This window comes from Odontesthes bonariensis, chromosome 21, assembly GCF_027942865.1.
Source record: "Odontesthes bonariensis isolate fOdoBon6 chromosome 21, fOdoBon6.hap1, whole genome shotgun sequence".
In the NCBI taxonomy this organism is placed as follows: Eukaryota; Metazoa; Chordata; class Actinopteri; order Atheriniformes; family Atherinopsidae; genus Odontesthes; species Odontesthes bonariensis.
The window spans coordinates 10629755-10657393 of NC_134526.1; the positions used below are offsets into that span (position 1 = coordinate 10629755).

At 40.9% G+C, this 27639-nt stretch overlaps 1 protein-coding gene across 2 annotated transcripts in view; it reads left to right on the plus strand.

The window, feature by feature from the left end:
• The first annotated feature begins 9098 nt into the window (after positions 1 to 9098).
• Positions 9099 to 27639, plus strand: part of plekhh3 (pleckstrin homology, MyTH4 and FERM domain containing H3) — a 31493-nt gene continuing 12952 nt past the window's right edge. For both annotated transcript variants that reach the window (XM_075454663.1, XM_075454664.1), the window contains exons 1-3: positions 9099 to 9698; positions 14976 to 15031; positions 24300 to 24394. In XM_075454663.1, the coding sequence (XP_075310778.1) occupies positions 9564 to 9698; positions 14976 to 15031; positions 24300 to 24394 (286 nt within the window). In that variant the 5' untranslated portion in view covers positions 9099 to 9563. The remainder of the gene's footprint in view (positions 9699 to 14975; positions 15032 to 24299; positions 24395 to 27639) is intronic.

Consider the following 27639-nt stretch of genomic DNA (forward strand, 5'->3'; position numbering starts at 1 on the left):
TCAGTGGCAGAATTTCCAGAAAATACATTTAACATTAAGCCTCATGATACTTTCATACCTCATAAAGACTGAAACTCAATCACTCAATCAATTTTTGTTTGCTTGTTTTTTGGACGTTTTCTGGTTTAATTCATGATATGTACTTTATGTCACTTATGATATTCATTAAATGATAAAAAAAAAATGAAATCCATAAACAGATTACATGCAATGAATAAAAGAAACAGATAATATTCATAAAATGCACTTACTTAAATTGAATTGTGTTTAAAGGTTAATGGATTAAAACTTACCTCATGAGAAATAAAATTGAATTATCTTATTGAGATTTGTTCACTGAGTGTAAACTTTGTAGAAAAAAGTGGAGAAATAACAGTAGTGAACTTACTCTGCATAATAACTCATTGCTCTCTTTCATTCTTGTGAGTTTGACATTAACTTGAATTTCTAAGGGCAGGCACAATGGCAATCTCAGAAGAGTCCAATCAAAGCTGTAGTTGGAGCCACAACTCACCACTAGATGTCAGATAAAGCTTAAAGTTGGATCTCTGCGTCTATCACAATATGGCAGTTTAAGTGAAGTTCCATGAAGACTTTTATCCAATGCATCTCAATTTATTTATCATTTTGCTTTATTTTGCAGGTTCCAGTTACATTTTGCCATCAAAATACAAAATTACTTTGTTTAGTTTTTTAATATTTAGGTGTATAGACTGATTGAGGCCCACGCTCTTAAAAAAGAACAAAAATATTCAAAGAAAGCTTTAAGATGTGCACAGATATGCATCCTCTGTCACGGTTTTTATGTTTGTTCTACTTTAAACTAAACACAAAACAAAAACACACACTGTAAAATGTCATGTCACACAGTCTTTTTTTCCATCTCATGTATTTTAAAAACTTATACATATAAACAAACTGACAGGTGGAGACCTAATACGCTCCTGTTTCTCACAGGCTTGGGTGGATGGGGTCAGATTTGACTGCTCTGCCCACATTAACACTGTGTGACTTTTCCATAGGGGTGCCACTCTACACTTAATGGGACATGTTCTCACAAACAGAAATACACTTTCAAACCCACAACAACAGGCGGACAAACACACACCTTCTTACGAACAGGGGTCAAATTATGACTCAGGCCCAGATGTTTCCAAAGGATAATTTTGCTGATCTGTTAGCATGGATGAGTGCTATCTGTCATGAAGATGAATGAAGGTTTGTGAAATGAGCACTGGCTTTATTTTTGTGTATTTGTATGTCAAACAAAAAACAGGAGCATGCATTGCTGACAGTGGACGGCTTGAAAATGAGTGCAATAAACTGTCAAATTCAGCAAGATAGTGTTCTAGTTCTAGACACTGAGAAGACAGCTGTTTATTTTTGGATACCACCTATGGGAACCTGTTGCTGTATTTGTGGGAGAGCAGCTGTAAACAGGTCTGTTGGAACAGCCTCTCAGGTATCCATACATCTCTTTGACCTCCCGCTGGTGAGGGCCGATCACAGCTGAAAATAAACTCAGCAGGGGATGTACAAACTGGTATCCCACCTCTGAAGTTGTCCCCCCAGTGTTAGCTCAATTGGTGTGTCCCAGGCAGCTGCTATAACCTGTTTGACCGCTTACACAGCAAAGTGGACACACCATCTAATTTAGGACACCAACTGGAGGGGGAAGAAAAAGTTTTTAAACCAAGCAATAATTGAAATGAGAATCTAAGACGTAGAATGTTTATTCCAAACTCAGGTCTGCAGGTGCCTTTCGTTTAGCTTAGCCCCAAAGGCTGAAACATGGGGAAACAGTTAGCCTGGATATGTCAAAAACAGCAGAAGTCATTCTTTAAAAGCTCAAAAATTGGATATATTTATTAGGCTCAACTTTTCAGGTGCAATGTCCACACATCACCATTTTTCAGGATGGTTATGTGCTCCACAGGAGTCTCTACAGGTTGATTTGCAGTGTCTCCCTGCTAAATGTTTGGCATGTAAGTTCAATAAAATGATGAGTTTTCCTTTTTCCATTTTCCATTTTGTCAGGATTAAACTAGATATAACATATGATTAGTGAATCAACCAGGTCGGCCACCAGGTGCTTGTAGATGGATTTGCCAAACTTAATTAGCAGAATAGAATAGAATAGAATATTTCCCAAAATGCTGGCCTCATATATTATTCAAACTTTAATTTGCCTGAGCAACTCTCGACAAGATCTCTTTAATCAACTTTGTGTGAGGTGTTGCATTTTATTCAGCTTCATTCACAATATGTCGCACACTGGCAATACTTAAGATACGTAAAATGTTGTTTTACTCTGTTTAACAACAGTGTTAAATCGTTTTTTTTATGTTTTATATTTACACACATGCAGAGCCATGTTAATGCAGACACACGCCTACGTAGATTTGTAAAGTTGATTTGTGTGCAGAGGAGACATGGTAGACATCCACATAACAACAATTCCACAAAGACAACAGCCCAGACACCTGTATCAAGTTTGAATATGACAACAGCTGTGGCTGCGACTTTTGTTTCTGATGTTTGCTGCCAACATGAGCACACATACACATAATAGAACGTTCATAGCCATAGCCAGTGGTGCGCACACACCACTAGATCGTGTTTTCCTCACACAGCAGAAAAGCCGCAGTTATTTAGTCTGCCTCCCAGTTTGTTTGTCCACTGTCTTCTCTCTTTTGTTACTCTGCCTTGGGCTTTGTTTGAAGTGAACTGCTGACTCTCACTAATGACAGTTGCAGCTGGGAGGATGATGAGTGAGGATGAAAAGGCTTGCGCCAAGTGACAAAGTATGAAGGTGGTCAGGTTGGATAAACAGCAATGTGTTCATATTAGTGTTCACAAACTGACAGCTGAATGGTTCTCATCCCATTTGACTGGAAAAAAATAAAAAAAAAGGGAAACCTTGCAAAGATCACAGCATGGCATAAGTTCTATTTAGCTCTTTTTAAATGTATTTGTGCATTCACACTTTGAGAATATACACGTCTTGCTAGACGTGTATAATGAATACTTCCCCTCCCAGCTACGTTCCTTGGAGTTGAGCTCCAATAAAGTACCTTTGGCAGGGAGGTTACAGAACAGCTTGTCCCCTCAATGCTGGGCCCCACTCCACTTGCAGCCTGCAGGTGGGGGTTGGGACATTTGATGGACAGCTAATGGAAGGTAGGGCTATTTCACATAATAATATCAACGGTAGAGACTATTCAATGCAAATACCCTTGTCGTCAAGAAAGAAATATCCCACCTCTTAAGATAAGAGACGCATCTGCCTTGCCAAGTTAAGACACAGAACAGGATATCATTAGCTATGACCAGAATGGATATTGTTCCTGATGATGAACCATTAGTGAACAAGCCAAGCCACAGGCCAGGCCTAGGGGGAGTTTGTGGTGTACAGTGTGTGTTTGGGGTTGGGGGAAGTGTGGAAATAAAATACAGCCCTACTCCTCCTTGCAGGGTTCACCCACTCTTAATGTTGCTCTTGGAGGTCACGGCACCTAGCAACAGCCTGGATCAAGCCCTGAAGGAAATATGAGACAACACTCAGGAGGAAACGCACAAGTACACACACAGTTTGTGCATTAACAAACATTTTCTGTAATACAAACAGAAGGACTACCTTTATTAGTGCCTTTACTTACTTACCACTCTGGTTGCATGTGACCCTTTTCTACCATTTGTGTCTCCTTTGAAAAAAATTAAAATGCCTTCTACTCTCTCTCTAGTCAATCTGCCTATTATGAATAACAGACTTCCATTGTTTGCCAAGCCACACCATATTTGCACTTGGAAGTTAAACTGATTAAAATGGAAAAGGGTCCTAACAAGATAAGTAACCTACCTCACCATTTATTCCGAATTTAAATCAGTCTATCTTGATTCTTGCTTTGAAAGTGCCTCTTTGTAATAAAGTTTGTAAGTGTGGAGGATCACAGGGGGGCATAATTCTAATTCTAAGACACTCTAATACATACCAAAGGAGCAGAAGTTTACTCAGTTGCTCTGAGAAGGGCTTCTATCCAGTCTGAGGTAAAGCAGTGGGCACTTTTTCCATATTCAGTAATTATACTGCTTGTACTGGTAAGAGCTGCTCGCAAGGCTGATATCTAAACACAGGAAACAAGGGCAAGACCGCGCGCACAGGCACACAGGGCTAAAATCTTTCATAAAAGGGGGGAGCTGTCCCCAGTGATACTGCTAATCCTTTTGACATAGCCATCTCTTAGGGGCCCTCCTTAGTAACCACCGATCACTTTTATTATGCACACATAAATGCATCTACTCAGTTTTGCATACTTTGCATTGGGTGCATTTATATACCCAAGCATGTGTGCCAAAGCACATGTTTGCAACTGTATGCATAGGAACAAGCACACGTATAGTTATGAGCACACACAGACACAGCTAATCCGGCACAGGTTCAGATTTTGGCATTGTGTCATCAATTTTACATTCAGTGTACTTTCACACACTCAGCATCCTAAAAATAGCTGAAGGACGTTGGCTCTCGGCCCAGTCTCTCTAACTGTCAATATGTTATCTTCTCCCCTGCTCTGACATTCAGTGTCCAACCTACAAAACCACTACCAGCGCCTACACTGACCCACAACTTAATCAGAAATGATTTTAATTTGGACTGCCACTTGAATTTGAAGTGTTCATCATTACGTAAAATTAAGAGAACATATTAAGTATTAGTGTCATGGAAAGTCTTGTCAGCTCTTTGGCTCCTCTTTGATGTGAAAATACCAGACAATATGTGGGCATTTCTCAGCTGTTTGTTTGCACACTCCATTGTTGTGTCTATTCTATGAGCTGTAGTCTCAGCTCTCCTTGCTGTTTATCTGTTCTGGTTGACTTTTCATCTATCCACCTCCTGTCTTTCTCCCTGCCTGATTCCGATTGTGGAACTCCTCCACGCTTTGCTTTTGATGGTGGTTAAAGATTACGAGGCTGTTGGCTTTGTGTCTGCTGTTATTTTTATTTTTTGCAGGGGAATGTTTGCTTTCTAAATTCCAGAAGGGCTGATTACGGTCCAAAGCTTGTAAAGACTGTGTAACTACAGCTATTTATTGGATGTCGCAGATAACGGTCTTGGCATTTCAAAATATTTAGGTGAATATCTTTTTAAAGTCTGGTTATATGGCATGTCTCCCTGTTAGAAGATGTTTCAGGTTATTGCCCACATACCCTAAATAGTTGTGTTGAACAGCACACAATTACTGCGTCTCTCCTTGTTACTAATATACAGTCAATAATAGATCCAAGGTATAACGGTACAAATGACGGATGTCTCAGGTATAGAATATCACTCACTGTCTCTTAAAACCTGAGAGGCCCCCTGTTGCAACACATTATTCATCCATTGCACAAGTCCTGTGGGCAGTTTAAGTATTGACGGGCTGAGCCAGTGCAAAAGCCTAGACTGCTGTGGGTCACTGTAATGTAGCCACGCAAGCAGGGGAAATGGGGAATGTGAGGGGTTAACTGGGGCAAGAAGGTCACAAGTTGAAGCTGGAAAATGTTTTCCCTCACTTGACCTGCCACCAATACAGTACTGTGGGTCACACTGTCTCCAGGAACAGATGTACCCACAGTCGGGGTTAAAAACATCCCCCTCCCTGTGGTGTCCCTTATACTGTTAAACACTGTCTCTCAAGCACCAGAACAGGAAGAGAGAGGATTCTTGACATGGTGTTGATATTAGGCCAGCTGTGTCCTAATGTCTGTCTGTAGTGTGATTTGAAAATCCTGTAACAAGAGACGTGTGTGCAGTTGAAAGCAGATATTTCCAATGACTTTATTGTATTATTTGATTGATTCTCTGAATCATTATTTCAGCCTATGTTCCACATTAACTGCCTGCCTGTCACAAACAATCCTCTTGCACAGCTGGAGGTTTCACAGCTAGGTAGCTTCAGGTCAAGTGTTGTGGCACTTAAAGAGCTTCACAGCAGCCCTATTCCATTACATTGGCCAACAGCCATCACACAGCAGTCCTGTGTTCACTATATTATAACCTAAACTTTAGTTGGACCAAAGCACACTGGACTGGTGTTAGAGAGGTGTTGCCGCAGCAGGATGAGGGTCAGATTTAACACTGAACGCAACGAGAAGGAAATCCTGTCTGAGTCATAGGTAAGGGTCAGTGGGGGTTTGTTCCTCTCCTAAATCCTTAGTTTGGGGTTGTCAGATAAGCTTTCACCTTGGACCTGACTTCTGAAGAGAGACTACATCACTAAATACAGAGCGGCCTTCTTGAGCTGTTCACTTAATCTTCTATGTGCAAAGCCAAAAAGCAGAAATCTCTGCAGTAGTCTTTAGATCATCACTCAGAGTGCAATCAAAAAAAAAAAGAAGCTGCCCAGACTTCACATCCCTCTCTGCAGACAATCCGTTTGGTTCACCAACATAAGAGTCTAGTTTGTGATGTGGGCTACAGCGTAACAGGATCCCAAAGGCAGAAACCCAAACAGGAGACAGAGAAAAAGTCGATGGAAAAGCACTCCACTGTGCTCTGTCTGATCAAATTGACATGCGCTGTTTGGATCTACTATACGTATCTGTTGGAAATGCCACATGCCAGCTCAGCTTCAGCAGACTGTTGTGAGGAGTGGTGGGCAGGAAATTGGGGGAGGGGGGTGCTGAAGCAAAGTTTTGTTCCACAGTTAAGAAAAAGATCCTTGAAAGCAAAAGAGTAATGTCATTTAATTTCATCTGCAACAGCGATAACATGATTCTTAATGGGCTTTTGTGGCAAAATTTCCTATTCTGCTTTGAATTCTAAGTTTTGAGTAACTTCACTGTTTTGTCACATTCACACTTCCTTTTCTTCTATCTTGAGGCCAGCAGCCACGCTGGCTTCTGTTCATACTGGGAGCTCAACCAAATCATCTGCCCTACTCCTGATCTGGTGCCTCACCCTGACACAGTGTATCAGGTTATTTTGCGTACATCCAAATGTGTGTGTGTGTGTGTGTGTGTTTTTTCTTTTTTTTGAGCTAATAGAGAATCATGTGTCATCCTTTGGAAAGAGGGGAAAAGAGGGGGTGGAGGAAGACAGTGAAAAAGACTGAAAGACTTGAACAAAGCTTGTAGGAGAAACTAAAATGCAGTTGTTTCATTGAGCAAGGAATAAAAAGTTTCAAATGATAATGAGCTTTATATTTGAAGATTGTAGTGATGTACTTTTGCTCTTTGCATTGACTTCAGCTCTTTTAGAAACCATATACGGAGGGCGGGCTTTTCTTTTTTTTAAACTTTACTAGTGTGGGCTGAGGGAGTGAGCTCTAAAAATAAAACATATGTTCCTCCAGGTCTGTGGGAGCAGGGGCCCCAAGCGTATTGTTTTGGGATATGGGGGAGGACAAGGAGGATCTGGCCTGGAGAGAGATATAGAGACGGAAAGCGGCTGGTGTAGTTTCAACAAGAGAACTCTGAAAATACTCTCCCTTCCAAATTGATCTGTGCAGGCTCTTTTATAGTATACTGTGTATGCTTAAAGAAAATTTAAATAAAGTAAGTTCACACACTTTCAAATTTTCTTCTCTGTGGGTTGAATGTGGGGCAGTATGTTAGTGTGTGTTTGATTTGGACGTGCCTGCCTGGGATGGGGTGAGGGGTGGTCAGGCTTACAGTCCATAATATCAAGTACAGCCCAGCTGAAAAGGTGCATCTGTGACTCTTTTTCTATTGATTTGCGATATGAACGGAATCATAGAGGTGTATCCATTAAGCAGCAGAGGACGGACCGGCAGCTAAAAGCTCCCCTTGGTGAGGAATGAGTTAAAGACAGCTGACTGAGATGTGTAGGGGGAGTCTGCACAGAGCAGAGAGGGGAAATGAAGGGATATTAAGGGAGAAATAAGCACCAGTGCCGGTAGGACTGGATAAGTCACGTGTCTGGATTTAGGACCAGTCCACATATCTCCTTCTGCTGCTTCTATGTAGACTGTTTAGCAGGGTGGAAGAGGAAAGAGTGAGAGAGGAGTGTGTAAGTGTGTGTGAGCAATAAAAGCAAACAAAGGAGAATAAAAGAACATGTCAGTGTAATGGTAAATTCAATGTCTCTGTTTTAACCATTTGCCTCTTAATTTCCACCGACAAAACTTACAAGTGTAAAAGAGCTCTTACAAATACTAGTAATGTAAAATCAAATACTGAATGAACTCCTCTTCAAATAAAGTTGCTGAATCACACCTTACTGATTGCCACTAATGAGGCTTTTTTTCTCACTTTGATTACAGAAAAGATTGATTAGTAAGAAAAGCTGTTAGGTTTTTCTGTATGTATCTTTTCCAAAGATCACCCAAAACTAATCTCTATGTATGCTGACCAGGAGGAAACCATTTAATCAAAGAGGCAAATAAAAGTTTGCCTATCCTATACAAAAGATATCCTGATCAAAGAAAATATAGCTTTTGGTCATCAGCTCTGTGGTTGGATAATCTAAAAAAAAATGCAGTTTTAACCCAGGGATGTTAGTTTTTCCTGATGGGTTAAAAGCGCAGGACAAATTTAGTGTGTATGCATGTATGCATGACAATAAATCTGATCTGAATCCTAATCTTTTCCTGATGAAACACCCCAGGAACACCACACATTCTAAATAATAAGTATTAAATTCCACAATGTAAAATATAAATGAATAACTAAAATACAACAACATGTAAATAGACCAAATCAAAATGTAACTTTTTTAGCTTTTAGATTTTAACATTGGTAGCTTTATAGCTTATGCATTTTCATTATGCTTTAGAATAAGATCATTATGACATGACAGGGAGATTTAAAAGGCTACACGGAAAGTACAAGCGGGAGGACAACAGAACGATACGAGGCAGTGTATGGACGCTACAGAGAAAACAGGAGCTTCTAGTTTGATTAAAGATATACTCAGTATGATGCTGTTAGAGTCACCTACCAGAGTCCGATGCTCCGTCAGACGGAGGGGCGTGTTTATCAGCGTGTCACACCGGGGAGTGTCTGCCTTAAGCCAATCGTGTGTTAGACCTGAGGTCAGTGGGCGTGGTCTATCTTCCCACACCATCTCGACCCAGCTGCTGCATGCTTTTGTTTAAACTCTGAAGTCAGTCTGTCGTGATCAACTTCGCATTTACGTTGCTCACCAGTTGTGCGTAGAAGATGTTGCAGAGACACTCTTGTAGAATACGACTCGAAGCAGTTTGAACTCACAGCGCTGGCTGGGAATAATGAGCTAGTTTCATTGTTTTTTTTCTAACGATTCGGTTGTTTGAAGTTCAAATTGTGGTGAACCAAGCAGCTGGACACCTGGAGGAGGGGAGAAGATTTTCCTTGAATAACTTGGTAGAGAATGACTGCTGTCATGTACAGTTGCTAGACGTTCTATATTTCCATGAAGAGAAAGGAGAGAGTAAGTTTCTGTTTTTCTTCCTCCTCCTCGTTGGACATCTATGGAGAGGGTACACTGCATGCTCTCACGCAGCTCTTGGACTCACTTGCGGCGTGAACGTTGAATCCACCGACCTGGATAGCCGTAAACGACACACTTAAACCTAATTTGAATGCCTTTGCAAGGAGTTTGCTGGTTTTTGTGCTGCAGGCAGGGCTTCAGTTTGCTGGGACGGGACTATGGGGAGAAAGAGGAGGAAGAATCTTTTGAATTGCGCAACAAGGAGGACTTGACTCCCAATGGACGGGTAAAAGCTCTCCACCTGCACTATTTAATACTTCCTGCACATGAATACTTTTAACAAACATACCATCACTGTACTAAACCTGTCTATTTTTTAAATGACGACACTGTGCTTTCTTTGTTTTGCACACTAAACTTGGAATTTGAGGCTGCTCAGACAGTTATACTTAGAGACCTTGATTTGAAAATGATTACCTTTGAAAAGCAAATATTAGAACTACAAGGTGTGATAAGAAGTGCAGCCTTTGCTCCTAAGATTGTTCCTCTGAAATGACGAACTGCAGTGCTTACATGTGAGTGCACATATTAGCAGTTAACTTTGTGGGAACCATAAGTTTGCTCAGTGAAAAACCTTTTGTCATTCTGTGCAGCCCAGTTTGACACTGCTTTTGAGGCATGGACAACACTGAGCAATCCTGCACACATGTTCTGATGCAAGCTGTAAAACTCTGTGAGTTGAACTGATCTTGTGTATTTGGCCTCCATCCACTCAATTGCAAATAAGACTGTGGCCTTGTCTCCTCTGTAATGTTAGTCATCTGATCAGGCACAGAGAGTTCAGCATTGTCCACCCACTTGTGAGGGGGCATTGTTGCCTCGAAATGAGGTAGGCTTTTTCTGTATAAGCCAACATGCATCTGTTTATGTACAGTGTCTTAGAAAAATCCTCCCCCAAATATTTATCAGGACTTTGTGCTGTTACACTCATCGAACTCATTCTTATAATATAAGCTTCTCATAATTTTGCCGTTATTTTTTTTCCTGCTGGGTTGAGGCTTTGCAAATTAAATTACCCCCCCCCCCCCTCAGTCACAATTTGTATATCCTGTTTTTCTGTTGATTGGCCCTTTTGTGTGTTTGCAACCATCCAGTGAAACGGTCCAGAAATTTGCATGAAAACGTTGGGGACAGATAAGTTTACACAGTTATTGGCTCAACAGAAGTCTAACAGCAACCAGCAGATAAGAGCAACATCTGTTTCTAAGGGTTGTTTAGTGAGATTCTGGTTTGTAGCAGACTCAATGTACCATCTGGCTGGCCATTGGTGGCAAGAGGAACCCAACTGTGCTCCATATCGGCAATCAATACTCGATCACTGGAACATGTCCCAGTGGAAAAGGCCTTCTAAAGTGAGATCTTTTTCCTGTAACTTTCCCGGATCCGTCATTAAAACCCAACCTGTGCCTCCTCTTGGTGTTTTTGGTTTAATGTTTATTGAATTGTAGACTATTTGGAGAACAGCAGGCACTATTAGATGACTTCAGTGAAAAATATCTTAAGAATAAAGATAAAGGGGATCTGACTCATAAATCATAGACATTCAATCCTAAAGCCCTCCATAAAAGTAGCCTAAACAACACATTTACTTCCTTCTTAGTTTGGGGGGGTATTTATAGATGTTTTAGCTTATGTGAGCAGATGTGACAGGATAGTAATTGGAACAGAAAGAAAAGTTTTAATGAACTTATAATAAAGTCTATTGATGTTTAGTTTTGTTAGTCATAAGCTTTCAATCACTGCATATTGAGCCAAGCCTACTGAACACAAGGCTGTCAGAAACAGCCTGGTCTGATGAAATACCGCAGGAAAAAACATCACAAGTCGTGTTGCCTGTTATTACTATGCATTCTTGTTTTCAGTGTCATTGCGCAATTTGACACTCTACTCTGTATTTTTACCCTAACAATTTAGTTTTTTCCATTTATGCTTAAAAAGCACTCAAAACTTTAGAGTAAATGAAAATGAAACATGGCATGGTTCTACACTGTAATGCTATTTATGTGAAATACCATCAGACCATGTTTGTTGAGATGCTGATTTATTGAAACATCTGATCTTTTCAGTCATGGATGCCACTCAAATGACACCAATACATTCCCCAATTATTTCAGCTTTCAAATGAATTTTCTCTTACTGAATACATTCAAAATTGTGCTGAAAAACTGAGAATACCTCTACCGCTTTCTAAAGGGATACTCAAGTTTGGGGACCTCCTCATTTGTCTTTAGATTTGCCCTTCCTTCGAGAGTAATGTTACATCACTGATGAGAGCCTTGCCTCTATCGATTTATGCCCGGAAATATTCATGAATATGAATGGACTCATCTTGAGTCATAAAATGTCTGCCTCTATTAATCTGCATGATACATATCTCTGTCCTCTGTCATGTGGCTTATCAGGTTACTTCTTAATGGAAAGGACCACTTTATTGACTGTTGTAACCAAAGGTGTTTTGTCAAATAATCAAAGGCAGTGAGCCATTCTTTTTGCTCCACAGGACTCATTTCCTTATGATAAATACACCCATATGTAATGGAGCTATTGAATATTAATTCCTCAATGCTTGGAGTCTTGGTGTACTTGAGCAAATCCTGTTTCTTCTTGGGCTATGTGACTGGTTTATGCCGGATATTGTAAATTTGTGTCAGTAGTTCATGCTTTGCCTGTGAAAAAGGACATGGCTGAACCATTCCAATATGATTGACTGATAAGTCTAATTTACCATAAATTGTAACCCCCCCACGAAGCTCCCATTCTCAGAGTATACAGATCTAATTTGGCTTTTGATTGTGTCAACAGTGAGCATTGGATACAGGGTTAAAGATGGTCTGCAATGATTTCCAGGGAGAGCCCTTGAGGCTAAGTTTCATTGTTTACTCAAAGTTTAATTTCATCCAAAGCTTAACAAGTTAGATTTTCAGGCAGCAGGTCAGACCCCCTCTTGTGTATATATGTGTTTCTTTTTCACTTTATAACACTGACATACTCCATTTAGTAGGCCTCTCCCTAGGGATGACCACAGTGACCCATATCTGGTGGAGTCTCCCTCCTGAAGACATTCAAAATCCTCACCACAAGCTGCATTGTTTTCCAGCATGCTGCCAAAGGATTTCATGATGTGCGGCATCCACAGTACCAAAGCCATAGGCAACATGTATGTCTTTGCCAGGACTCTTATTACTTTGGTTGGAATTATGAGTCAGCGCTGACGCTTGTGTAGTCTTGGCTTTGAAGAGCACAAGGCCATGTCAGAACCTTTCCCCTTCATGTTTACAGTCCTCATTCAAAGAAACTGCTCTTCAGCAGCTGCCCAAACAGTCACACTGAGCTGAATGCCTCCAGTGTTGGGACAGCTTGGCACTGATTTTAAGGACAGGACATCCGTCATTCACTCTTCGTTCCATGTTTCCTTTTAAACTTTTATTCAACTTTTATGTAATGTTAAGTCACATTTACCAATAAACTTTCACCACAGAGTGTGTAGACCTGGGCAGTTCAAGCAGCGCATTCTGTTGCTTGGAACGGGCACAGTCCAGCTTTGGTGAGAGTGGGTCTCATTAACCATCACTGCTGCCCTCTGCCTTCAGAGGTGTCATGGTACGCTGGTTTATATTTGGTTTCCGTTGCGTCTCTGCCTCACCACCTCCAGGCCACACATCTGGTCTTCAGGCCGACACTAGCTGAGCCCAAGCATTTCCTCCCGGTTACTCAGCCTCCCAGGAGAGCTGAAGGGAGAGAGAAAGAGAGCAAGAGAGGAGACTGGGGAAAGCGAGAGCGGAAGTCAGCCACGGAACGAACAAATCACGGCATCTTTCCCTCCATGCTCTGCTCTAGTCTGGAGTGATTCATCCTTTGCCCGTCCAAAGGGAGATCTTTTGCCAAGGCTCTGCATTGCACGCTATCCTCGTTCCTCATCCCACAGCCCATTAACTGTATTGGACGGCTGTTTTTCTGTAAATTGTCACGTTTTGTGGAAAATTACTCAAAATATTCCGACTTTATCTGGCTCATTGGTTTATTGATCATGTAATCAGTTTATATTATGAAATTATTGCTTGTCTGTCGCTGATTTTATTAATGTTGATTTGTTGTTTTTAGTCTGGACTGTCTAAGTTTTCTTTTCTGGGGCATTTGGCTTGGCTAAAATGTTCACTGTATGGTTGTCAGAATGGGGAAGGTAATTACCATACCTACTCTCTTCCATTCATAAGTCACTTTCTGAAAATGTTCAGTTATTCTTGCCTCTCTGGTTTGGCATTTACAGCGCCTCCCCCATGTTAAACATTAATGAAATTTCATTATGTATACCTTAATCATTACCTATTATCCCTGTGAGTCCATTTGCTTTACAATTATAATACAAAGTCTATGCTGACGCTATAAATTTGCAGTTCAAGTTTTCTTTGTTATTTTTGAGACTTCTAAAAAGAAGCTGTGGACAGTTTTTGCGGGGCAAAGGCTATACTTAGGATAGTTTGCCCAGTAGTAGAGCGTGGTGTTTGAACTGTGAAGGGGCCCATAACTGACCTGGATAGTGTTTCAGGTAGGCCGAGTTGGGCTGGGGCAGCCACAAGAGCTGGCTCAAGGCTGTGGTTCACAGATACAACCCGCCAGGCCATGGGGACACAAAGTGCTGCTCTGCACACCAGGGAATTGGTCCAAACTGCATACAGGCAAGCTCTGATGTCTAATGGGGCTTTCCAAGGTCAGGTTGGGAATCTAGGGGCTGGAACACTGTGAAAGGAAGCATCCTCTCTGATTTTCTACTTAAGAGGGGAGCCATGGAATGAAAAGCTCATTGTTCAGCCTGTAAAATTTGATTTTAAATGTCTGCCAGTGTCACCCTCACTTAGTCTGTAGCGGCACTCACTTCAGAGTCCACTCAATTCTAATTTCCTGTGATTTGTTATGAATAATTGTTTTGCTAATATGTAGCTATTGATTGATAATGAAGCTGTTCATCACTTTATCATCATCAGTAAACCAATAATTGTATTAAATGTAGTGCTGGATGTAAACAGCCCTTTATTTAGCGATGTTCTCTGTCATATTAACAGCATTTCTATCTCAACTTTTGAGATTGCAGTCATAGCAGAAGCAGTAGCCTTCGTCTTTTCTAGCCACAAGTTAATTTTATTTTGAGGTTAACCTTAGAAAAATTACCAATCTGAGTTGAAGCATTTCAGAGGTGTGAAGATTGGGGTGCATGCGGCTGTAGAATGAAAGATCCCTCTGTTTTGAGCTCTTACACTAAATTAGCCTGTTTTGCCTGCCATATTTCTCTCCACCAGCTTACCCCTTGCATGTGAAAGCCAAGCATTACAGGAACAGAGCAGCTATGTGCCGAGGCTGCCAGGAACAACTGCATGCTCTACTATAACATGACTACTGAAGGCAATCCATTGAGAGATCACTCCAACCTGTGGATAGTTCTGAGGACAGACTACTGTTTGTGTTTTATTATCATCTATTTACCCATTTCTCTTTCTTTTGTTTACAGAGTCCAGCTGAGGTGATTGTTTCTCAGCCAACTTGTACAGCCAATGGAACAAATGGGTAAGGCAAGAAAAAAGCAATTTCCTCCAAAAATTTTTAGGAAGTTATAGTTCCCTATTTAACTTGTATACTTCCCCTGAGTGCTGGGGATTTCTGTATTTATTTCCAGGCAGTAACATTTGTAGGTACTTGGGTTTTCTACTTTTATCTGCAGCATCTCATGGGGTGCTACAGGTTGTTTAGTTTTTACTTGTTATACTCTTCACTGTTTGAGTTTTGCCATTCAGAGATAATCTCAGCTGCCATTTGCAGACTATATGTCATCCTTAACCAAGATCATCGTGCCTGATCACATTTTGTCCTGCTTCCTCGTGAATAAATTCAATTACTTTGACAGTTCAAAGGCTTTTCTCCCAAGCTGTTGGTTACAGGAATCCAGTATGTATTTCCCAAATAGTACGATTCAGATGGTCAGGTCATTGACAAGTTATCACTGATGACAGTGAAAAGGAGTGATTCGTGGAGGGCTTGATCCAGACTATTGGTGCATGGCTGTGATCTCAGACAGTGATGTAGCCAGGCTCTGCTTCTTTCTATCTCTGGCAGCATGCCCTTATCGCCCCCCATTCATTCCCCACCCCTGTTCCCTCATCCACAATCTCTACTGTACATCTGCCGACTCGCAGTCGGCAGTGAGTCACAAAGCTAGACTTGTAGAACTATCGCACACCACAAATGAATAGACCAGGGCCTTCAACAACCCTCAACAAGAATAGAGCTGCCTCAGGAAGTGGGAAGGTGAGCTGAAGCAGAGAAATTTTGCTGCAGTCATACAGGACATGTTGTCTCTGGAGGCTTTGAAGGGGGGGGGGGGTTGAAGACTGGACTGCGTGACTCAGTCCTACATCAATGGCACTCCCAGAAGAGGTGTGGCTCAGATGTCTTTTTTGTGTGTCAGTTTTACAGCGTAGTGGCAGTGGCCTTGGGCGACATGGCATAATTAACTGTTGGTTTTGAAGGGAGTGTGTTAAAAGACTGACTGTAATCATCACACTGAGTGCAGAGATTAGAGAGCGTAGTGCTTGGTCATTACCTGGCCAACGTAAGGACACACCCAGAAGTTCCCTTGTACTGGAGAATGACAAGCGAGGCTCTGAAACGTTGGCACCTTGTAATGGAGCAAGTGGTGCCAAATCTATTTATTCAAAGTCTTGTATAACTGGCAAAGCATCTCTGGTTTACTTTGTACTTTCACTGAACTGCTGAATGGAACTCTCTTCCATCTCTTCAGATGGTTACCTCACTGAAAATGACCCACATTTAATGGTGATGAACTGAGGGGATTTACATTTGTGTTAAAGAATTAAGGCTAACATGGAAATACTCAGACAATTAGTCATGGTCTGATGTGGTTTTGAGGGGATGGAGATCCGCCTGTGTCAAAACTGAGTGGTGGCTACAGATATATGCCTGCTCACTGTGGGCTCACAGAATCCAAGGATACAACAGTCGTTTCTGTTCCAAATATACATCTGTATGATAACATTGCATGCAGCTACATATAATTGTTTATAATAACTTCATTGTGAAAATGCCCTGATATGTCTACGGTGAATTTTAATGTGGTGAATTTTTAAAAATAACTCAAAAGGAAATTTACATTTTTCAAATAATTTAGCATGTGCACATTTTTTATAGCATTTGTGTGATCAGAGATATTTTTCTTTTGATTAAATCGACTGTTTTATTCATAAGAGTAGACAGATTTTTACTGCATTGGAAATGTTCCTGCGTACTGTTGCTTTGATACTTGAACGGAGTTCATGCTCTGCGTTCTTGGCCTCGCAAACTGCAGCACATGCCAAAAATTGATATGAACATATGACAGCCTGGCACGCCTGACGTTTTGGTGTCGTTTTCGTATTTTGGGGTCCTCCCAATTGTTGTAACTGGTCAAATATTGTATGGCAATTATTGCCCAATGTATCAAAAGCATAAAAAAAAGCTTAAAAGGGAAACAGAGAATGTGAAACTAGTTATTTTTGTATGATTTGTGCACTGTCTCTATTATAGCTTCTTGCGCTATTCCTTTAGTGTAGCTGCGTAATTTTTTTCAGATGTGACACCTACTGGTTAGGAGGATGACTGCAGCAAGTTCAGCGCACCTAAAGCATCAGTATAATCAGTCATGGGACTGCACTGACATCACAGTTCGTTAGTTTTTTCAATTAAGATGCAATAAAAAAATAAAGGAGCAAGTCACAACCTGAAAACTCTTTTTTTTTTTTTATTTTTTTTTTTTTATCAATTTTCTTTATTTTTTTATCTTAAACATTTTTCAATTTTGTTTACCAGACACTATATAATTGATAAAGAATTCAAAGTCTAAACCTGATGTGGTCATGCTGTCAAGGAAGTACCACAACTCGATATTCTTACACACTCAAGTTGTGTTCTAGCATCAGAAAAGTAAACTTTTGTCAGCTTATGGGGTTTCGTTTTTTGAGTTTTTAAGCTATTATTGTGGCTAGCAGAACACTGAATACATTTGTGAATTGTTTGGCCTGAGCTCTGTCAGTCACAGCCCTTCTAACACAAGGTGACGGTGATGGACTGGTTTATTCCGGCGGACAGTGCAACGTCTATCTTATGTAGGCTTCAGTCTGCAGAAAGCTGCTTGCTCCCCCATGCTGTGCTCATGCTCGTCTTGCATCATCGCAATTTTTTATACCCTTACTTCACTTTCCTCAGTCTCAAGTTCCTTCTCATAGTTTGACCATGGCAAAGTACAAACTGTACCAAAATGAAAATTGACACTTGATCTATCGTTCTCATCATTGTATCCATCCGCTTTCTCATTAGCTCCTTCCGTCACCCTTGACAGCTCTGAACAGTAAAAGGCTTGAAATGTCTTTTTTGTAGTGAACTATGTAAGAGAAAGAGAACAGTGTTTAGGAATGTAATTCATGCCAGTGAATGTATGTCTGTGCATATGAGAGGGTGTGTATTCATGAAACAAGTGGGTGTTTGCATGAAGACTTTAAGACCAAGCCCCTGGTAATTGCGTGTCTGGATGTCTGTCGCCTTGTCTGTCAACCATCGCAAACTGGCCCTGTTTACAGTATAAAATGTATACAATGTGGAAGGTTTTCATTTTCATCTCAGTGTTTAACTGTTAGAGTGACTTCATTCAAACTAAAACGTCACTTGCTCTGTTTCATGAAAAGTCCTGCTGACAACACGCACTTCTTCAGTCACACACTTAGACTTCCTTTCACACACCCCTCCTCCTCTGGTCTCAAGACATGACTTTTTTCCTCTCCCCTCTGCCTAGTCCAGAATTTCTTGGCAGTGGTCTTGACTAAACAGTGTATTTTTAGCTGGGAGGTCATATAGGCCCAATCTTAATCACCGCATTCCCATTTTCCCACCAGCCCAGTTTCAGCCAGAGGCCCATTCAGCCAGTCCGTGCACTGTGGGGGAGGAGATAGGGACTGAACAGAGAAAGAGATGCATCTCTACTAAGAGGCTCTTTGACTATTTAATGCTACAGTTCGACCCACTGTAATGAGGATTATCTCATAAAATGTGATATATCCTGGATGTTTGTATCAAACGTGTGTCATGCAGTTTATGAGCCTTTAGGGGAGCTGGACACCAAGACATCAGAGTTAATGCTTTTTGCTGTCTTTTAGCTTTTCATCAATCAGACAAATCTATTAAGTCAACATACATTATCGGTCTTATATTAAATTGCTGCGACACATTTGTGCATGGGTCATTTTGCAACTCTGTGTTGAAAGGACCTGCTTTGTATGCAGGAACATGTTTTCACTGCGGTCACTGAAGCCCGAGAGCAAGGACGCCACTTTTCTAACTTTAATTAGTGTCTCAACATCGTAATTAGACCCTGGATTGAAATCAATTACTCATCTCTAGCATGTACCACCAGACTGAGGCTGAGGGTCACAAACTAATCAACCCATTGTGCTGCTCACACTACTTGATTTAAGTGTGTCACTGTCATTGTCGCCATGAAAAATCTACTCATTCGTTGTCATGACCTATTTGCAGTATGTTGGAACAGCTCATATGCTGTTGATTTAAAACAAATCCATAATTCTGTAGTTTAAATAACTCAGACATTCACTCCATGTCTCTCTAATGGTAAGTGCAAGGAAACCTCCCATAATTCACATATTCACAGATGTTGAGTGAAACTAATATAAGTGTATATATTGGTCATTTTTGGCCTGAAGTACTAATTGTCAGTCTAGATTGGTGTTGGTTGCCCACTTTTAGAAAATAACTCAATAGAAATGTCTGTCCAGAAATCCTGACTCAGTGACTCAAGAAAATCTACAAAGTTTGTTACAGATAACTGGTTGTAATAAATTATTTCCTACAAATTAAGATGGTCAACCATTTCACTGATCAGAGGAAAAGTCACGAGCACAACATGGCCTCCACTGTAAGCCAACTGCTGATCTTTCATTCAACACGCCCTTTTTTTTCTAATATGAGTTTAAATTAATAACGCATATTAACCTGATAATAATAAAGATCGTAGTTAAGGATTCTAGGTACTTAACTCGGTGGACATTGGACCACTTGTTTGTTCGGTCTTTTGCTGCAACCATCCCACGCAATTCTTCATCTGTGTTGGTAAAGTTAAGCATTTAGATTTCCAGTGTTGTTCCTGTTCTCTGACTGTTATTGGCGATGCTGTTGAAACTCAATATGAGCATGAACTTTGTGTCAGTCGATGCGTTCTTCCTTTTTTTTTTTTTTTTTTTATTATTGAAAGGTTTTAGTTCAGTGAATAAGAAAATAGCTTGTGGATGTTCTCGGATCTTAAGTTTTCTAAAATGTGTTGGGGCACTTTTACCGCCCAAAGCAGAGTGAGTGCCATCAAGCTCAGTTATATTCAAGAGAGGGCACACATATCAGTGACCAATATCGCCAAACTTGAAAACTCGCTGCAAAAACAGGGCTAAATGGCACCACAGGCCAAAAGGAAAATCCTGGCATGAGTGCTTTTTTTCTGTTTAGATCAGACTTGGTTGCTCATAATTCCTGTCTAATAAGCATGACATTAACATGGCATAAGAGCAGGATCAGAGCTCTAAACTAGCAGGGCCACAAGCATGAGTAGACTTGCTGCTAATAAGGTTGCACTGAGTTTTCCTGAATCTCACGTCTTTCTGTGCAGCCACACGGTTCTCACCATCTGCTAATTAGAAGCACGTGATTGACGGCTGCCTAACACGCCTGCTTTGCACTTATTAGGATGGGACAACATTCAGGTTTGTCTCTTACTCCAGTGCGTGTAATTTGGTGACGTCATGTGATTTCCAGTTAACCTTCTTCCAACTAAACATGATCAGTGGGCGGCCAGATTTAATTGTTTACGTCTGCATGGGTTTTAAGGATTGTTTATAATATTGATGTTTGACGGTTTTAATCTATAAAAATGGGATTCATTTTGTGGGTTGGTGTAATATTAGTGTGTAATTTTGGTTGACCAATGTTATTAAATGGGTGAAGGGTGAAGTAAATGGAAAAACTCCTGCATGCTACTCGGCTGTATTGTTAATATTTGGATGTTGTTTTGTCACCACTTATTCATGCATAGAATTTCCTTTGCCGCTCATATTTGAAGTTAATTCAGTTTTTTTCAGTTGTACCTGTGAAACTGAAAGAGTAGAGCAAACTCAAACTGACAGCAGTGACTGTTTCATTTGATGTCATGAAATGAATAACCATATGGAAACACTATGGAGTTTAACAGAGATGGATAAGTATTTATTGAACCGCTCCCCTGACTGTTGGCTACATACTGCTATATTACTGGGCTTCATTGGCCAAACAGTATACACCATACATCCTTTCACTTCTGTGCAGCGGACAGGATGCTGCTTTTAGATTGATTGATCTCTCTGTGGCTGTGTGCATATCTTGCAAATCTTCTCTTTTTTTTTTGTTTCTATTCTTTTTTTCTTTTCTTCATGACCATCCCCTCATAACTTATGGAGCAGCCAGCCGTATAGTGTCTGTACAGCTAGGACTTTTCCACTTGCACATCCATGGTGCAGTATAAGAACCAACATGTTGGTGTTTTTAGAAGAAACCCACACAATGTGCTGATCTTAAACTGCAGAGTCGAAGGAATGTCCTAATTTTCAACACATTTCCAGTCCAACAGATGTGTAGTATGACATTAAATGATGCCTCTGTTGCTAAGGGTACACCTGGAGGGGAGGTTTAGCATGAGAGGGAGGTGCTGTCTGTGGATGTGCACTCGCTCTATTCTTCGTGCTGTCTAATCCCCATATCAAATTGTTTCCTGCACTCCACAGGAAGTTGCCCACTAAAGGCCCCACCGTCACGGCCTTTGCTGAGGCTTCTGGGAATGTGGGGGTGGTAGCATTGGAGGGGGGGGGGTGTTGAAGGTTGGGGTTGTGGGGCTGCTGGACAGCTGTGTAGATCCAAAGCTACCACATCAATTATGCTCAAACATTTGCCTAAAGCTGTAAAACATGTTCCTTTTTTCCAGCCATCTTTTATTTTGTTGCACCACAGATTGCTCTTGAAAAAGCAAACTACTTATATAGTACAAAGTAATCATATCATTGAAGAATGCCTCCTGATTGTTTTTATGTATTTCAATTTTACAATCACAAATACATTTTCCATCATCCATGTTTGAATCTGAGCTGTGCGTGTTGATTAATTACTTTCCCTGCTCAGTAACTTAAAAACAACGAAGCGTCTGAGTGCTCATTTATTTATGTCTTCTGTCTATTATCATATATTTTCATGTAACACAAAAGAGTTTTTAGTTATTTCAACATTTTGTCATCAGGAAATGTATTCTATCATAATTTATCAGTATAGTCTGTACTGATATAGTGACAAACCAGTTTATCCTCATGCTATTACAAAACCGACGGCTTGATAACAAGAACAGTTTGTTGTAACATGAGCTACTTTGGTGATCTTTAGTAGTCGCAACATAACACTACTGTGGTCTCAAAAAGAGATTCTGGGCATTAGTTTAACTTTTTGGACACAATGGTCAAACTGCTGAGAAAATATTTAGTTTAGAGGTCAGGCACTCTGTGCTGCTAAAGGTTAAAACTGGGGCTTGGTGTTGTACTTGTCTTTCCTTATAATCCCTCTTCCTTCCCTACTTGTCATGGCCCAAAAGATGCAGTCATTTTGACTTTGAAACTGTTTAAAGTTAAAGTTGGGACAGGCTTGTTTGGGCAAAAGAATCTGTATTCCTCATTCCTCAAAAATCTCCAAATCTATAGACATGATCTTTTTGAAGTTTTGCTTTGATATTCTTCTAGTATAGAAGAGCGCTTTTGTGCCACATTTCTAATCATTTTATTCCTCTAAAACTTCCAGTTGACTAGAAGTTTAATCTTTGGATGGTTATAATTACAGACCGTTTATAAAAGGATTGATGCAGGCACTTTTTAAAGCCTTCAGTTTTACATATGGCACATTTGTTTTTTGGATCCAGAAGTGGCTTGAAAATGAGCGAGTTGTATAATCCCCCCCCCCCCTCCTCTCTCTACCAAACATACACACACACACAGTTCTAATGGGCAGGGAAATTAGCTGTTGAGACCAAAACTGTTGTAGCACGTTGTAAACATGTTTATTTCTGCTTGAGAATTTTAACCAGGGAGTGGAGGGGGATTGACTCTCTTGGATTCAGCTTCAACTGGTCACTTGAGGAACTGTACATTTATGGATCAGTTTTTCATCTCTAGTGGTGGCTTCTTGCTTCTAACAGGAGTGTACACTCAATTGAGATTTAAAAATTGTAACAATCGCACACATTAATCCAATATCTTCAAAACTGATATACTCGTATGTGTACGTACATTGAGTCTGCATCCTGTTCTGGCTGCCTGTCTGAGTGAGTGGCTCCAATGGTTATTAACAAGCCAAAATAAGTGATGTCCTCATATTTCTGTGTTTATTTTAATGCATTTATGTACGGTCTGTACATGCAGAGGTTCCCTGCTTTAGTAAGCAAGTGGGCTTAGTTATACAGCATGACTTGGTATAATATGACAGACTCCTGAGTATCCCTCTCTCCCATGCATTCTGGTGATTCTTTGGACCAATTTATACATGCATACAGAAAATTGGCCCACCATATAGAGTTTCGCTGTCTGAATATAAGATTAAATTAGAAATGCCAGTCAGTTAGAATCAGCAACTGCAAATACACTTGATAAATACACTAACATGTATGCATGATAGGCACTGTTTGAGAAGCGGTGTCACAGGGGTCAATCCGATGAACCACAGGATCAGCTCAGAGTGCACGGAAAGAAAGGAAATGGTTTCTGCTGTCATGTAAGCTGAGTAAAAGCAGATAAGGCTATATACAGACTTATTGATTAGTGTCGCCTTCCGTGAGGAGGAACCTTCTGGAATTATCAGATCAATAACTACATAAATCAGCTGATGAAGGCATAAACAAACTATAGACCAGTAACCCTGGGAGTTGGGGCTTGATTAATTTCTGCAGCAGTGATCCCAGGAGGAGTGGAAGGACAGGAAGGAAGGAGGGTTTTGACTATATACCTCACATGCTATTTAGAGCCAGGAAATGGAGAAAATACACGAGTAATTAGATAAATAAACGAGGAGAGATAAAACCTCTAAACAATCTATTAGACTGGAAATTGGCCTTGGCCCGAGATAACATTATGAATTTGTCCTCGATTATTGCTTGACCAGATGCTCAACTGCCACTGCATTTGGAAGTAGCTGCAATAGCTTATTGATGGCGGGACATTAACGAGAGAAGGAAAGAACAGCACTTCAGCAGATTTACAGATGTTTTTGATGTTTATGGTTTTAACTATCCAAGACGCTGACCTCTTGAACCTTCTGCTTTCCCCTGACCAACGTGAGCTGGCTGGCTGGGAGTCAGGCCGGCGTCGCCCTGTCACGTTTATTTTCAGTCGCCTGCTCGGCTTGCCAGCCAAAGTGATAAAAGAGAGACGAGCTGTCCACAGTGGCGTGGTATGCATCTGTGCGTGTTTGCGGGCTTGCATGCTGCTAGGGAGGGAAAGTGGCTAAACGCTGGAGGGCAGATATTTGTGGCACTTCTTCCAAACCCCCGTGAGTGACCCCCACTTAAGAGAGGGTGGTAGTTGGCTAAGAGTTGCATAGTGATGAGAGTCAAAGCCAACAGTGTTTCTATGAGCCAATTACAGTAGCTATCCAATGGGGAGGGAGAATTTACTGGAAGAGGGAATCGGGGTTATTTACATTCTCTTTCTGCTCTTCCACACAGGCACACAGTTTCTCAGTCTCCTGATGAGATGAAGAGCCTGATCATTGAGAAGAATAAGATTGGGATGGAGGAGGAGCCTGAACTCTTGGTGAAAGGTGAGTCTGACTTTCACAACAGATCACACACCAAGATTATCACAGTTACTCAAATCTTCCTTAAATCGTGTGCATTTACCTGCTACAATCATAAGAGTGATGACATAAGAGTGATTCGGTAAATGGAATATGGATTATTACTTGTATTTATAAGCAAAACTTCCTAACATTCACATTCTCTTTGTTTTACAATGATGCCAACTTTCCACTTTGAACTGTTGGCTGGCCAACAAGAGCAATTTGAAAACTTCACCATGGCTTCCTGAGAATTGTGATAAACATTTGTTAGTATTTTACAAGACGAAATGATCACTGACTGAACCTACCTCAAAATAAAACGATACTGGATAATGGTCAGTAGTTTATCAACTGAATGAGCTACTTGCTGTGCTAGGTCATGCTGTTCTTGTCATTAAGTAAAGTACATAGTTTTCATCAGCCTGATTGTCTCCTGTCGCAGCTCCACGCTGTGCTATCGCTCTGCATCCAACCCTTTCCTGACAACATGTGGCCCACAGCAGCCCCCCTCTCCAACCTCGCATCCCTCCTCCTGTAGCTACTGGCATGAGGAGCCCTGTCTAGCATGTCTAATGCTTTTGAGGAATGATCTCATGAGATATTTCTGTGCAAATTTGTTTTCTCTTTTCTCTTTTTGGCCGACCGAAAGGGAGCAGTAAAATGCCAGCGCTTAGATATGTTGTGTCCTGTTTGGAATGGCGACAGTCAGATTGCCTAATTCTGACAGCAGTTGCCATGTACCCCTGGCTAGGGCTCCTTGCTCACTGCTCTCCTTGTATCTACTACTAGAAGACAAGAGTTTCTTTCTTTTAAACTTCAGCTTCTGCAGCACCACCATTATTCACTGCATGTGCAACACAACTGAAGGACACCTTAGGGTGTTAGATAATCGCTTTCTCGTAAGAATGTGTGTTGAAGACAGCTTCCATCGGGATCCTTTTTTTCTCTTTTTTTTTACAGCAGAACATCCTGAGGCTACATGGGGTGAATATTGCTCCAGTATCTTAAATAGGCCACTGACTTTGCAGATATAGACTGATGATGTGAGGTTGAATTGTAAAAGCCGTGAGAGTGTAGACAGAAAGAGATGTTGACATTGGTTTATTGACATACCTTTGTTGATTTACAGTTAAAATTACTCCTCACGTGATGTACAGCTTGGCATGCTCCAGTAAACTGTCTGGATATGTCTAAGCCTAAAGGGGAAACAGTTCAGTGAATTTATTGTATTGACCTAAACTGCAGGTTCAGTTTATAGCCTGTAATGTTTTTAAAGTAGCAGGGGCTATTTCTTTCTGCCATTTATACAGTAAAAAAAAAAAAAAAAAAAAAAGAGGGGGAAAAAAACATGCACCAGCCAGCGTCAAAAATTGTCACACATGATGATCTTTTGACATCACCTTGGATTTGGAAACTGTTGTTGCAAAGCTTTAGAGCCCTACCCAGCTTCTTTAGCTTTGGTTTTTAGCGTACTGCAGAGTTTAGCGTTCAGTGAAACAAAACGTTTCCCTGTGTATAATGGCGCTCTCATCATAGTGATATGAGTTTTGAAAAAAAAAAAGTACAGTTAATTCCTTTTTCAAGTATATCCATAAATGAATTAAAGATATGAAATATGAAATGAGGTGTACTTATATTTTTGATATATATAATTTTTCCTTGTATAATTATTCTGTGGTAAATACAAGGTACAGCATTCTGTATTCAGAGAGTTATAAGAGGCTTAGCAGGAAAAGATAGAAATTCACAGAGATTGTTTTCTCAATCCATGTTTGAGGGGGCAGGGCACTGAGGGGTTAAGGGTCACAAATGAAACAAATTAAGGGCGAGCCATGGCCCCCCAGGGGACACATTAGTAGGCTACAGCGATGGGATCCAGATGGAAAACCATGGGAGGGGTACACAGGGGGTCTGGGGATTCTACTGCTCTTTCTTTTTCTTTCTGACTCCATCCTTCTTCGCCTTTTCTTATCACACTGCTTGAAGTACCCCAAAAGAGCATTTGTGGGACATCCTGTGTCTGTGACAGAGGCGTCAGGGTGGCAGTCTTGTCCTTCTCTCGATGTTCTCTCCCAGACACCCTGTCTACCTCCGCTGTCCCACATCCAGTCAGAAAGCTCAGCCCTACTTACCTCATGATTTTTATTTATCCATTTCACATTGGGTTTTGATGCTGACCCCCTCTGATGTGGTGTTAAGTACCTCCTGGGTTTTTACTTTGGGCTATATTGGGGGCTTTATGGTAGGTTTTAAACTGCCACTTACATCATATAGAGGTATAAAAGGAAACGTAGCCTGAGAGGCTTAGCTTTCGTCTACTCCTCTCACTTTATTTTTATTTTTGAGTAGCAGCAAAGCAGTGGGGTCCTTGCGCTCCCTGGGAAAACCTCTGAGGCAGGGTTACAAGCAGGGAAAGAAGTGAAATTTGGCAGATGAAGGTAAATAGGAAGAGAGTGAGAGCAGGGGGGAAGAAAGATGCGGGTGAAATGAGTGCTGGCTGTCAGGTGGCACGCAGCTTGCTAACCGCAGAGGAAGTTGTGATGCTGTCGTGGCGTCATTACCGTTTTCACTGGGTGTGAGTCTGAATGTATGTTACCTAATTGTTCCTTCAAATGTCTCTCCAGGTGGCCTGCAATAACTCTGCAGTTTCTCTCTGGCTCTCTGAACAAACTTTGACCCCCCCCCCCCTTTACCACCAGAACTCATCAATTGTCCTCTGTCTGTTTGTGTACAGGAGGCATTTGGATAGTGCTCTGCCAAACTAGCTTATTTATCTACTCTGAGATTAAATACTTATTAGGAACAATTTGCACACATAGCTGAGGGGGGAAAAGTTCACTGTTTAGGAACAGTGGATCTGGGCTGTCGCAATCTTTCCAAACCCTCAGAACTTTAGGAGCACAACAGTCTCGCATTATAGAGACAGGCCTGGCAAGTTGAGAATGCATGCCTACAAGCATGTCTGTTTTACCCTCTTCATCTCTCTGTCGCAGTAACTCTCTGTCTTCTTTTCTCACTCTGTCAAGCTCAAAAGTGGTCATTTCGTTGGCAGCATGCAGCACTTAATGCCTGTGCTATTAACTGACGGTATTTTTATCCCCTAGTATTTACCCCAACAAGGTAGGCACACACAGACTGCAACATACTTTAGGACAATTACATGCCTTGGGGATTATTCTCGGTGAAAACATGGTTTGGCTGTTCTAGTTTAATAGCTCCATGATTTG